General features: G+C 39.7%; 1 protein-coding gene across 5 annotated transcripts in view; it reads left to right on the forward strand.

Annotated features, from left to right (window-relative positions):
• Positions 1–13,776, forward strand: part of ITPR2 (inositol 1,4,5-trisphosphate receptor type 2) — a 283,724-nt gene that overhangs the window by 181,880 nt on the left and 88,068 nt on the right. For all 5 annotated transcript variants that reach the window (XM_074871358.1, XM_074871355.1, XM_074871356.1 and 2 more), the window contains 2 exons: positions 11,758–11,866; positions 13,493–13,680. In XM_074871358.1, coding sequence (XP_074727459.1) covers positions 11,758–11,866; positions 13,493–13,680 — 297 coding nt within the window. The remainder of the gene's footprint in view (positions 1–11,757; positions 11,867–13,492; positions 13,681–13,776) is intronic.

The raw sequence follows: 13,776 nt of genomic DNA on the forward strand, positions 1-13,776 counted from the left end.
GGATCACCATTAATTCTTAGTTACTTGAGGTCCGTTGCTGGCAGGGGATATGCTGATTTGCTGTTTGAGCAAGAGGAGATGCGGTGCTTTGCTATGATAGCCAAGTGTCAGCAGCTACATCCTTGCTGAGAGTCAGTAGCAAGGATCTGAGTTCTTCTTAGCATCCTCTTGGAGGAGGTTGCTTAATATTTACTTGATATTTACCACCTCTGGCAATCGAAGTTGGGAGTCAGGCTCCTAAAAATGATGAAACTACTTTTATATGGTTTCTTAACAAACAAAAACCCAACAACATATTTTAGGGATTTTTTTCTTCTTGTTTTTTCTGGCCTTCTGACTCTGGCCACATAGATTTCATGTTTCCAAGTAATATTCCTGGGACCAGGAAAACTAGAAATTAGGGAGGGGGGGCTTGGATTTTTTTTTTTTTTTAAACGTGAACTGGAATTTTCATACAAGCATATAACTAGGTGTTAAAGTGCCAGCTATCATGAAAATGATAATACAATCATGCCTGACGAATTTGGTGGCCTTCTACACCGGGGTTACAGCATTGGTAGATAAGGGAAGAGCATCTGACATCATCTACCCAGACCTGTGCAAAGCATTTGATACTGTCCCACGCAACATTTTTCTCTCTAAATTGGAGAGTCATGGATTTGATGGACAGACCACTCAGTGGATAAGGAATTTGCTGGATGGTCACACTCAGAGTTGCGGTCAAGGGCTCAATGTCTAAGTGGAGAGCAACAAGTGGCATACCACAGGGGTCAGTGGTGCCAGTGCTGTTTAACAGCTTTGTCAGCAACATGGACAGTGGGATTGAGTGCACCCTCAGCAAGTTTGCCGTCAACACCAAGCTGTGTTGTGCAGTTGACACGCTGGAGGGGAGGGATGCCATCGAGAGGGACCTTGACAGGCTTGAGAGGTGGGCCACTGTGAACCTCATGAAGTTCAACAAGGCCAAGTGCAAAGTCCTGAACATGGGTCGGGGCAATCCCAAGCACAAATACAGGCTGGGCAATGAGTGGATTAAGAGCAGTCCTGCAGAGAAGGACCTGGGGTTATTGGTGGGTGGAAACCTGAATATGAGTCAACAATGTACATTTGCAGCCCAGAAAGCCAACCATATCCTGGGCATCTTATCTCTTGATGAGAAGTGTGGCCAGCAGGTCAAGGGAGGTGATTCTCCCCCTCTACTCTGTTCTCATGAGACCCCACCTGCAGTACTGTGTCCTGCTCTGGGGCCCCCAACATAAGAAGGACATGGACCTGCTCAAGAGGCTCCAGAGGAGGCCACGAAGATGATCAGGGGGCTGGAGCACCTCCCTTATGAGGACAGGCTGAGAGAGTTGGGTTGTTCAGCCTGGAGAAGAGAAGGCTCTGGGGAGACCTTGTAGTGGCCTTCCAGTACTTAAAGGGGCCTACAGGAAAGATGGGAGGGACTCTTTATCAGGGAGTGTAGGGATAGGACAAGGAATAATAACTTCAAACCAAAAGAGGGTAGATTTAGATTAGATACAAGGAAGAAATTCTTCACTATGAGGGTGGTGAGGCACTGGAACAGGTTGCCCAAAGAAGTTGTGGATGCCCCCTCCCTGGAAGTGTTCAAGGCCAGGTTGGACGGGGCTTTGAGCAACCTGGTCTAGTGGAAGGTGTCCCTGCCCATGGCAGGGGGGTTGGAACTAGATGATCTTTAAGGTCCCTTCCAACCCAAACGATTCTATGATTCTATGAATTGGGAGAGTTGGCACTAATGGAAAATTCCCAATTAAGTTTACTGGAAAATTATTCAAACTACTACTTTTTTAAACCCGGGGAACATGAATTATAAATATTTTCAAATTATCCCTTTTGAAATGGATAGCTAATAAAGACTAAGTGCTAGATTTGCAGTGTTTGCTAACTTTGCTCTACTTTTCTGTTAGTCTGAAATGCCTCCTAATTTCATAGATATAGTGAAATTAGTGCAGTAGCTGGCTTTGCTCCAGGTGGGAATTGTTCTCCTCTGCTTAGAAATGGAGGAAGATGCTGTGCAGCATAGAGCAAAGGGATAGTCTGCCTATCCCTGCAACTAGCACTTAGGACATCTCTTGCTGTATCTTGACCCCATCCAGACTGTTCTTTTGAGCTGATGTGTGCTCATTTTACAGCAGGGTAGATGCTAAAAATATTTCCATATACCATTGATAACACTGACAGTTTAGATATTGCTGCTGCCGTGAATTGCCACAAAGTTGGCTTCCTTTAGCTGTTCCAGTTTTGATGCATGGATAGGAGCTGCTTTAATATGTTTTGACCAGCTGTTTTCCTTTGCAGCAGCCACAGTCTGTGCCAGACTGTAGGAGTGCAGACTCACTTGGCTCAGCTTTGTATGTTGGCCTTTCAAGAATTTAAAGTAAATTCAGGTCTTTCCTTTTAAGCTGTTTAAAGCCTGATTTTGTACAGTCTTTAAGCACCTAAAAGTGCAAGTATACTTGGAGGTAGACGCAACGCACGTGCACACACACACAGAGGGTTTTCTCCCTAATGCCTAAAGTCCAAGAAATCAGCAATAATTTGGTATCAGTTTTCGTCTAAGAATGCAAGGGGTGTTTCTCAGAAGCTTCAGGTGTGTTGGTCATTTTGTCAGGCTAGCTCTTGAGGCACTATAGATAGGGTTGCTGATCATTGTTAAAAGTGCATCTGTAAATCATGGGAGGACAGAATCTGCCAGACACATGTACTGAATATAGTGGTGTTCAGGCAGGAATGAGTGGCATTAGATGAAAAATGGTTGGTTTTAATGAGGTCTCAGGATTGTTTTGAGACAAGACACATGTTCCATGATTATTTTGCAAAGTAGTAAATGCTGAGAATTAATTTCTTCTAGTATCACTATTTTTTTTTAATAATATAGACATACAGAGCAGTTCTAGCTGAGTAATTAATATTAACTGGGAATATTTGTATATATTGGAGAAAGTGGCACAGGTCATGTTTAATGACATTTCCACAGTAAAGCCCCAAACCATGAAGTACTCATTTGGTATTGATACAACCCACTGTATCATGTCATCATGTCAAATCCATTGAAAAATTTCCAGAGGCCTAGTAACCTGGATTGCAAAATAAACTTGATAACCTGATTTAGAAAATGCATAGGTTCCTTCAAATGTAAGTGGTGACATAAGTACCTGGGATGCCTTAGAACAAGTTCTGAATATCTGAAGTGTCTTCATCAGTCTTTACTGGTAGACAATGATGAAGTCAAGAAATCAGTGGAGCTGGTGGTGGATAAAAATGAACAGGTGAAAACTGAAATACAGAAGTGCCTCCAGAGCCACTTTGAAAATCCTGAGCCAACAAGTGAAGATCCTAGCGTATCTAATGCAGGCAGTACGTTTGCAGTGCATCCCTTATCTAGTAAATCAGGTATCTGTAATGCTTTGGCTTTAAAGTTCAACATAATAGCAACACGGTGAAACAGAATGTTGTAATGAAAATACTATTTGGCCATTTTTATTTGTCCCTAGCTACCTGTTTCAAATTGCTCTTAAAACATCGAAGCACAGTAGTGCTCATAAGTATGTGTCTGAAAATTAAGTGTCTGTTTTGGTAAATATTCACATTAGGACACTTAGGGGTAATTTTTTTCTTGCAGAGCATGGGGAGTTCCACACAGAAGTCCTGTTAACAAATAATAGGATTTGTGTGCATAACTCCCTGTACATCACTTTGAAAGTTTACCCCCTGCAGCATAAGAGTTAGATAATTTTAGTATTTGAAAATTATGCTTTTCAGATCTGGTCTTTTTCTACAATATCTATTGATGGTGCAGTCATAAATGCTTCTGAATAATCGTAATCAAATCATACATTGTTTTCTTTCAGTGGTGGAGAACTTGCGTTATTGTGCATCTCAATGCTTTGTCTTGTACTGGAGAAAGTTGCAAAGGAAAAATTACATAGGTGCAATCATGATCTGTTTCATAAGTGCACAATTTGTGACTCCAGATGGAAACGGTGCAACCAAATGAGCAACAGGACAAGTGACAGATATTAACAATAATATTTGCCCACAACAAAGAGTGTTCTATATATACAAATGTATATATACATATGTAGAGACCTTATATTTGGTCAAAAAAATGAACATTTGACAGCTAGTAATATTTTACAGGCCGATAGTAAAATTTTATAATACACAAAATCAAACTGTATTTTAAAAATGCTTTCTTTTCAGTCTAAGTCTGAATGCCCCAATGCTGAGGTTTTCGCTAATCCAAACAGTTTTTCTCTCCTGCTGTATTCATAGTAGAGACAATTTTTAGAGATACTGCCAAAAAAAATCATTCTTTTAAAATGACACTTTCCTGAGTTTCTTCAGGGTGCAAAATTGGACAGTTACCCGGCAAAAACTGGTTTTCTTGCAATATGTTCAGTATTCTTTTCACTATCCATATTGAAAATAGACTGGCAATAGCATTTGTTTTGCAATATTTTGGCACTTAAGCTTCCATCTTTCTCTGGAACCTGAAACTTCAAAGGATTAAAAGACTGCTAAAAAAAATGAACTACTTTTTTAAAGCACTGTAGTTTGGTTTTAGAGAAGGGTTGTGCTTTATATTATCTGAACTTATTAGTGAATCTCTGCACTAGTTACAACCTCAGGTTTATCAGTTAGCATTTGTGATGTAAGCCATTTGTATTAAGACGAGTGGGATTAATACCGGATTTTTGTAGGATTGAACGATGGCACATTTAGAATGTGGGGTGTCTCTGCCTAATGAGAGACAGCTGAGAGGTGTGGGTGGCCAGTTCTGCTCTCCTAGGAGAACTGTGTCATGAAGTCTGGTGCATATTTGGGTGTTTTTTTTGTTTTTAGAGTTTTATAAAAACTTTTGCCAGGCAAACTACGTGTGTACTCCTTCTACTGGAGTCGCTGGCATGTCTCCCATTGATTTTAGTGGAAGCGAAGCTGGACACCAGCTGGACCCAATCTCATATTTAAAAGTGCTTTTTCCCTGGGGTGAATAATCATCCCAGTGTGCAAATAATTCTGCTGTTGGGTGTAATATTTTATTGGTGAAAATATTTCAGTTTTAGCTATAAGTTGGCTATGAAAACATCTTGTTGCAAAAAGATCAAAACCAGGAAAAAGCTCACTCTATGTAAAAGCAAGCAAACAATTCCCCAAAACAAACACCAACACCACCCCACCCCCAACTCACAATCCCCCTGGAAGTTGCTGGCATTATGAAGACAGAAATTTTCCACTTTGTGGACAAAGTAGGAGTCAATACTCTGGGGCTCTCTTCCAAGTTTGTGCTTGTGCAACACTGCACGTGTGGTAGCTGTGTGCCTCAGTTGATCCATTTTTGAGATGACAAGATGTCTGTGCCCTCTTACATTTCAAGGGCGGGTTGAATTGTTATTTAAACAGTTATAAAACTTCCATGCATGGTATCTTCACAGAAGCCACTTGCACAAAACTTCTCTTACCATGTTTTGTCTCCACGGGAAATAAGGGAACCAAATAGTTTGAAAATGGGTGAAAAACAAAAAAAATCATCCTGAAACAGACACTCAGACCAAGCAGAATAGACATTTTGTTTATAAATGATGAGAAGAAACATGTAGAATTAGGTGGTTTTTAAACAGCCTTCATAGAAAGTCAGGCTTCTAACCTCATCTATATTTACTACAGGAAAAGATGGCATGATGTCTTCATAGATTATGTGAGATGACATATTTTTGTCACCCAGCTTGTTCTCCTAATGTAGACCGCAAGATCTTCAAATAGTTTCTGTCTGAGAAGCCACCTAGTCGTGATTTAGTAACTGCCAGCAATAGAGACTATCACACCTCTTCTTAAGCTGTTCCAATAGCTAAATGCCATTACTGTTACATAAAATAAAATTCATAACCCACAAACTGAATAACCCAGCTGCCTCTACCTCTTTTCTAGCTGAATTTCTCTGTCTTCAGCTTCTCACCAGTGCATCTTACACCTTTATCTTGTAGACTGAAGTAATCCATTACCAGATTTCTCATGTAGAAAGTCAGAAACAGAGTTCATGTAGTTCATGTTTAGACTGATAAGCTCAGTGGATTGAAAGCCTTGAATTTATGATGAGAAGGTGTGTCTTATTCTCTAATCACTCTCGTGGAGCTTCTCCAAACCTAATCCAATTTGTCAGCATTCTTCTTGAATTGTGGGCACCAACTTTGTGATGCAGTATTCTTACAGTAACGTGCCCCTGCATGTGGGTAAGTAAGAGTCTCCCGAATTCTACATAATAGCTCTTGTTATCCTTTCCAGAATCATGTGATCTGGGGAGTTGTTACTCCACTGATTTTTCCCCGAGACCTTCCATTCTTCCCCAGGGTCATGGCCTCCTAGAACAGAGTCCTTCATTTTTTGGTGTTCTGCATTTTATTGTTATTACATCTATAATTAGATGTACAGCAGTTTGGACATAATGAGGCTCATATTGTTTGCTTCAGGTTAGTTTAATAAATGATGCCTAGATTTTTATTTGTGACTTGACCTCATCCCCTTTTCTTCTTGTGTCCTTTCTAAACATTATTAATAATTATTTTCTGTATTCTTACATTTCAGTGAAAGAAGATCAGGCAGACAATAAATGCTCCATGAGGTTGCCCATTAGAAGCTCATACAGTCATTTATGATTTCTTGCTTTAAATTGTATGTTGAATTCTGTCAGTCACTTAGGTGTTAAGCCATTTGATAACTATCCTTGTGGGATTACTCGATTGTAAATAAGGATTGCAATCCTGTAAACAGGATTGTGTCACACCACCAGTTTATCAAACTTTACCAGAGTGATATTTTCATTATTAGCAAAACCAGAAGACAATCTTCACAAATTTGAAAAGCTCTATTTTTCTTAAACCCACATTGAGGCAATTATTACAAGACATGCCAGTATTTTAACAGCCTGTGCTGGGTTTGTGTGTGTGGCGGTGTTTTTGGTAGCGGGGGAGGGGGCTACAGTGCTGGCCTCTGTGAGAAGCTTCTCGAAGCTCCCTGGCTCCAAGTCAGACCCATCTCTGGCCAAGGCCAAGCCAATTAGCGGTGGTGGCTGTGCCTCTGCAGGTAACATATTTAAGAAGGGTAATCTGAGAGGAGGTAGAGAAATCAGGAGCAAAGCTGAGCCTGGGAGGAAGGGAAGGTGTTTTTAAGATGTGGTAATGCTTCTCACTGTCCTACTCTGTCTGTTAAGTGTTGCTGTGGTTAGTGTCTGAATTAAATTGATGTTCTTTTTTCTTCCCCTAATGAGTCCGACTTTTGCCTGTGACCATAATGGATGAGTCATCCCTTCCTATCCTTATCTCAACTCCCAAGCCTTTTCCTTTATTTTCTCCCTCCCAGCACTTGGGGGGGCGGGGGGGGAAGGGGTCAGTGAGCAGCTGCATGGTACTCAGTTGCCCTCTGGACTCAAACTGCAACACTGCCATTGGTTTATAGTAGCTTCCTTTAATTTTGTGTTAATGGAGCTCAGAATCAGTCATTCCTTTGTTCTTCCCAGAATTGATATCAAACTCACTGCAGTAGATTTGTAAAGTTGCAGTAGATTTGTCCAGTAAAAAGTATCAAATGTACTCACATACTCTTTTTAAGCGTATCATTGCACATTAGATATCTCCAGTTCTCTGGGATATTGTATCTGTTCCAAACTCTGAAAACCTGTATTAGTTCACCAGAGATCCCAGCCAGCTTGTCTTTTGTACTTGTCTGGAAGTTATTCAAATCTGAAGATTTAACATGCCTAATTTTCATGCATCCTCCTGGTTTAATGTTGAAATATACTCACAACGTCATCCGCTGTATCGTAGAAATATGTGTTGGACGTGGCTGCCTTTTCTGTTTTATCACTGATAATCTGAGCATTTCCACTTCATAATTTTAAAGTAGAGTGAAAAGCAGAAGAGATTATCAGATCATCTAGTTCAGCCTTCTGAACATCACAAATATAATTCAAATTCCTTAAGAAGTGTGCAAATCCAAAACATAGCACTATTCTAGCTACTAAGAAGAAAAGATTAGCTCTATCTCAGCCGAAACCAAGCCAATAAGACAGGACAAGTAATTTTTGGCAGTGTTATACAGTGAACTGGTGCTGATGCAGGTTTCCACAATAAGCCTTACATACTCCTCTCAGGCATTGCTTCCCTGCATGAAACACCCCATCCGTATGTGGAACCAGCCTTTTGCAGGCTTGGAGAAGGAAAGTGAATAAACCATTGTATTAAGGCATTTAAATCAAGTTTAAAGACCAACTAGTATAACAAAATACAAACTGAGAAAACGTAATTTGTTTGTGTCTACATGTTCCTATTGGAATAATTTTTCCCTATTGGAAACTTTTGTCTGTCAATCCCTAGCTATTTAAAACTGCGGCAACAATAACCAGTTGTTACTTTCTTGTGTCCTCAGTCTTTATCCTAGCTTTTGTTAGAGACAATACAGTGGTATTCATGGGTAACAATAAGACTGTTATGTTTCATTGGGTTTTTTTTCAAAGCTATACAATGTTCTAGCCATTACAGAAGGATTGCAGTCAGCTGAGTGATGTTTACATGCCACTTCCATACCCTAATAAGAGGTATAAAAGAAAGTGTATTGTAGCCAGTGGAGGAGAGGTTCAGCTTGGAAGGTCGGGACTTCTGCCACATGTAGAAACCTAGTTGGGGAAGATAGCACTGTGCTGCCTGGTATGCTTTTATTTTTGGCCTCTGCTTCAGTAACATGAGTATCAGTAATAGTTACTGCATACTGCTTATTCATGCTACTGCTGTGATCATTTGCTTTTGGGTAATATTAATTTTGTGGCTGTAGTAAGTTAGGAAACCATTTACATGGACATCAGTGTCATGACTGTCTCACCCTGGCAGCAGGTTGTCTCATCCCTATGATGGGGCTGTTCTTGACGATGCTTTTTGGCATTCCCATAAAAGCATACCCAGACACCTACACCAGCAAGATCAGCACTTTTTCTGGAAGCAGGGTCTTTCCAGCATTTTCTAGTGTGATGCCTCACACAGTTACATGCTGGTTCATACTGCTGGGCTCTTCTGCTCTTTGTAGTAGCAGCTAATTTCACAAGACTCAGCAAAGTCGTGTGGTTGCCCAAGGTCATCACAAAGGGGATGAAGATCCTGAGCTTGCAAATATGTGGGCTGAGTCTGAGGGTGTGTTTTTGGCACAGCCATCAGGCAAAGCAGAGGTTCTAACACATTCCTGCTTTTCAAACACAGTGTCCTTGATTTTTGACACTTCAGCTTCTAACAACTGTAAGTGTTGTCTGGATTCGTGGGAGGTTGAGAGAGGGAGTGAGAGAAAGCAGGAATCCTAATAATTAAGACTTGCTCCTTGTAACAAGAAGTGAAGTCTATGCCTTAGTTTGGATATGGTGTAGCAGGATTCCCTGTTCCATAGCCAGCTGGAGAAGCATCTTTGAATCACTGCTCCTTCTGGTGTCTTTGAAGGTAACAAGGCAGGAAGAAGATCTGAGATGTGCCAACAGTTACTCGCTTCCAGGCAATAAGACCCAAGTGCTAAATCATTCAATTTATTTATTAGTCAAATGCTATTTCATGGTCTTAAACGTTCTTCCTGATAAAATAAAGACTGTTTTGATTGAACAATAAAGCTTGTGACCACGGGTATTGTTCTTAACTATATAGATGGGGTTTTTTGTGTTTCTTCCCGTGACTCCACTGTGACTGTTTTTGTAATTTACCATGGCACTCTGTTAGTCATCAACAAACTGCATAGATTGCTGGTTGAGGATGTTGCCTCAGGCTGAGTGGTTAATCAAGTGTTATGGCAAATGCCAGCCTTTCTGATTAAAAGATCTTGTCTCAATTCAGTGCCTGTTCTGGATTGGGTCCTAGTCTGGAGTTAGGAAGGGTTTCTGCTCTATGGTCCTATTTGTGTTACACAGTTTTATGATTCTGTGATAAATATGCCTGAGAGAGTTTGCAAAGGACTTTACCCTGGTTCTTAGTCCGTGTTTCTCAGTTCTGGTGGGAACTTCTTCCTCTTCAATAATATTTTTGGCTTCTTCAGGAGATGTGAAAAATGAGGTTCACTTTCCTCTTGAGACACTGGAGTTTGGTCACAGCTAGAAACAGGATCTTGAGCAGGAGAAGCTGGTGCTCTTAGCCATCTCAAAATCTCTTACAAGCTTGGTTAGTGTACCTTGTCCACGCATGCAGGGTTAAACCTCATCACAAACGAGGCTGGGAAAGAATCTGTCTCTGTGTGAGGTCCTCAGAAACTTCTGAATCTTTGTCTTCCTCTGCAGCATAGAGCACACTGGCTTAAGTTAAATGCACCTAATAAATTCCATGGCACAGCAGATGTGTAGGTGATTCCTTTTATTTTTCTTGCAGCCATTGTATTTATGGCTTTTGATATTTTACTATAGGCTTTGCACTTTCCTTGGCTGTTTGAGGGAACTCTGTATAGACTATTAGCAAATGAAAACATCAAAATACAGGAACTAGGAAAGAATGGTTGTTTTGTGTCATTAGGCTACACATACAGAATACTGCATTCTGACACTTGTTTAGGTGGGCAAGCCCATTGTCCTTGAGGTCCATGAAGCAGTGAAGCCCCACCGTGGCATGTGGTTGCTCTTGGAAATACTGCTAAGTTAACAGAGAAGTGGGAGCATGCATAGTGCTTCTTGAGGTGTTTCTGGGACTTACTTCCCCACTGCTTGCTGTCTGTGGTGGCCACAGAGATGTTTTGATTAAAAAGTTGACTGCTGTACTAATATGCAGGTGCTGGTGAGGTGGTAAGTACTGAGACTGCTTCTGGTGCACGTATTTGTAAGAACTGTTTTTCATTGAAACTGCTAGGTGAGTAAGGAAGTAAAGAAGAAGTCATCCCATTTTACTGCCAAGCTATTGAATTGAAATGAACAATTTTTCCCCTTTTGTGGTAATCATCAGAGACCTCGCCGTACTTTTTTCATTTTAAAATCTTAGCTTACTCATATACCTACAGTTGTTGTGTCACCTACTGCCTCTGTAAAATTGAGTGTTGACTGCAGGTGTTCCTAGCAGACTGATGGCAAAATAAAAATGCCAAGTAATTGGTACCCCCACTCTTAATTCAATGTCTCTTGTGTTGCAGAACATATGCAAAATGAAAGGGAAGATCATCAGAGAGCTGCATGCAAATTTTGACTGGTTGTGGTTTTGGAAGTAAAGGAACAAGGAGATACAGAGAATGCTTTTTAAGCTATTCTATCAAATGTCATATCTCTGTTTTAATATTTCATGTGATGTGGCTTCTTTCAGATGATTAGCTGGATTATCTGAGATCAAAGAAAAGGGAGCGATAGTACTCAGCTGCAGAAAATAGCAAGAAAGTACTACCATGGCAGGGTGGGGCACAGACACACTGCTGTGGAGCATTGACTCTTTGTAGAACTTGTTTCAATACACATATCTTACAGATAGCCAGTAAAATTATTGAGGTGGAGGTATTTGATTTCTAATCAATAAGTTTAAAAGAAGCTTCAAAGAAAGTTTATACAACAGTATTTTAGAACTCTTCCCGTGAGATTTGTTAGATAAGACCATTAGATGTTTGTTTTCTGGACTTTACTATTTGTATGCTTACTAATTATAATGGAAGGACCTAATAAATTATGTATCTATGTTAAACAGCTTGCTTTTCAAACAAAGGAAATTGGCCACAACACTGATTTCTTCTATTTTTATCTTTCTCTTAAAGGGCAACACTTTAAGGAAAATACTCCTATATCGCTACTTTAAAGGAGAATATGGAAGTGGTATGAATGGGCCTCTGTCTGCCAGCTACAGCAAAACTGCACAAGTGGGAGGTAAATCAACACAGATCATTTAAAGAGAACAAAATTAGCAGCACCATTTTTTCTAATAGACACATTGGAAGTGCTCCAGGGATTCGGTTGGTAAATAAATCAAACACATTCTGTAACCAGTTAGAAGAGAGGTAGTATCAGACATTTCCTATTTTTAAGTTGCATGCACTTGTCTCAGATGGCTGGTGTGCAGTTGGCGGTACCAAAGTAGGGACTTTCCCCATGTCCCCCAGTCAATCATTGAATTCAGTTTCAATTGGTAACACCATTTTAATTTGCCAGTAAATCCACATCCAGAAATTCAGCAAAGCACAAAACATTTGAATAAAGATGTTTCTGTTTCTGGAAACGAAACATTTTTTAGAAATTCCAGATCCTTTATTGATATATGAGAAAAATAAGATATAAGGAAGAGCTTCTTGCAAAAATACTGGCTAGGCAATGGAACAGATTGCTGCCAGAGGCTGCAGAACGTGTCAGTTATTGTTACAAGTTTACCAGACACGTCTCTGACCAGCCTGATCTAGCTACCCTGAGGAGGAAGTTTGAGTAGATGATCTCTGTAGGTCCCTTATAACCTAATTTTTCATATGATTCTGTTATAGAAGCCACAAGAAGTTACTGTTGGGTAGTTTCTAAGAAAACCCAAAATAATGTATGTCGTAGGAAATGAGGTAGAAGCTAGGTATAGAGCCATTGCATTTTCAGCATATATTAAAGGCATGCCCAGATTTGTGAGTGTTTCCAAATGTTACCCAACTGATCCTCCTTGACTATTTCAGTGGAGACACTGGAAGCGTTTACAGTCTTAATATCCTGTACACCAAATTTTGCTCCCTAACAAAGAGGAAAGTAAAGATTTACTATTTTTTTAGTTCTCACTCTAAAAAGTGTGTTTATGGCTTCATCACAAACAAAGTCTGAACAATTTTAACCAGCTTAAAGCAGTACTGACCGATTAAAGCAGTACCATTTTTTCCTAATGAAGTAGATGCAGTTACATCTGTATAAACGTAAGTATAGCAGGAAAGATGATAATCTATGAAAATAAAAAATGGTTGGTTTAATGAGCTAATACAATTTAACAAAATTCCTTAAAACCGCACCTTTAATTTGGATCAACTAAAGTCTCTGTTCTTAAAGAACATCATCGTGATGTTAATGGTCTAGGAGTTATATTGGCAAAATGTTCAGCTGGAAGGTCATACCTGTAACCAGAGTGGATTTACCAGTACACAATCTTTGTATAGATTAGGCCCCGAGATTGAAAAGCAGATTTAAAAGTGGTTTCAGAGTACTGACCATACACACAGTTTAGCATGTGCAGCAGTGGAATTAAAAAGAGGTTTGGTGGACAAATCAGTGTCATTTCCAACTTCTTTGTTGTCTGAATATCATGACAGAACAGTGGTTTGGGGTTTTGTTTTAATCTCTCATTCTTAGAGTCCAACACTGCAATTTCACAGAAAAATCTTGTTTGTATCAAGGGGAATTTTACCTGAAACAGAATTTCAAATTTAAATTTATTACATTGCTGTTGTGTGCATAAGATAAATTATTATTACCAGTAGATTCATTTTCATACACATATGTGAAACAAACATGAATGGTACGTCTAATTTGCAGGTGGATTTTCAGCACAAGACTTGGATAAGTCTGGAATAACCATATTCGATATTCAGTGCCTTCTGGATAAAGAAGGTGCATCAGAACTAGTCATAGATGTTATAGTAAACACCAAAAATGACCGAATTTTCTCAGAAGGCATTTTGCTTGGTATTGCATTGCTTGAAGGTGGAAATACGCAAACACAGGTACTTATTTCATTCACTTATTCACATATTGATTTTCAAATGCATGTAGTCTGGAGACAAATAAAAAGAACCTTTTGTTCTGTGAGTTCTGTGAAA

This window comes from Strix uralensis, chromosome 5 (assembly GCF_047716275.1).
Source record: "Strix uralensis isolate ZFMK-TIS-50842 chromosome 5, bStrUra1, whole genome shotgun sequence".
NCBI lineage: Eukaryota > Metazoa > Chordata > Aves > Strigiformes > Strigidae > Strix > Strix uralensis.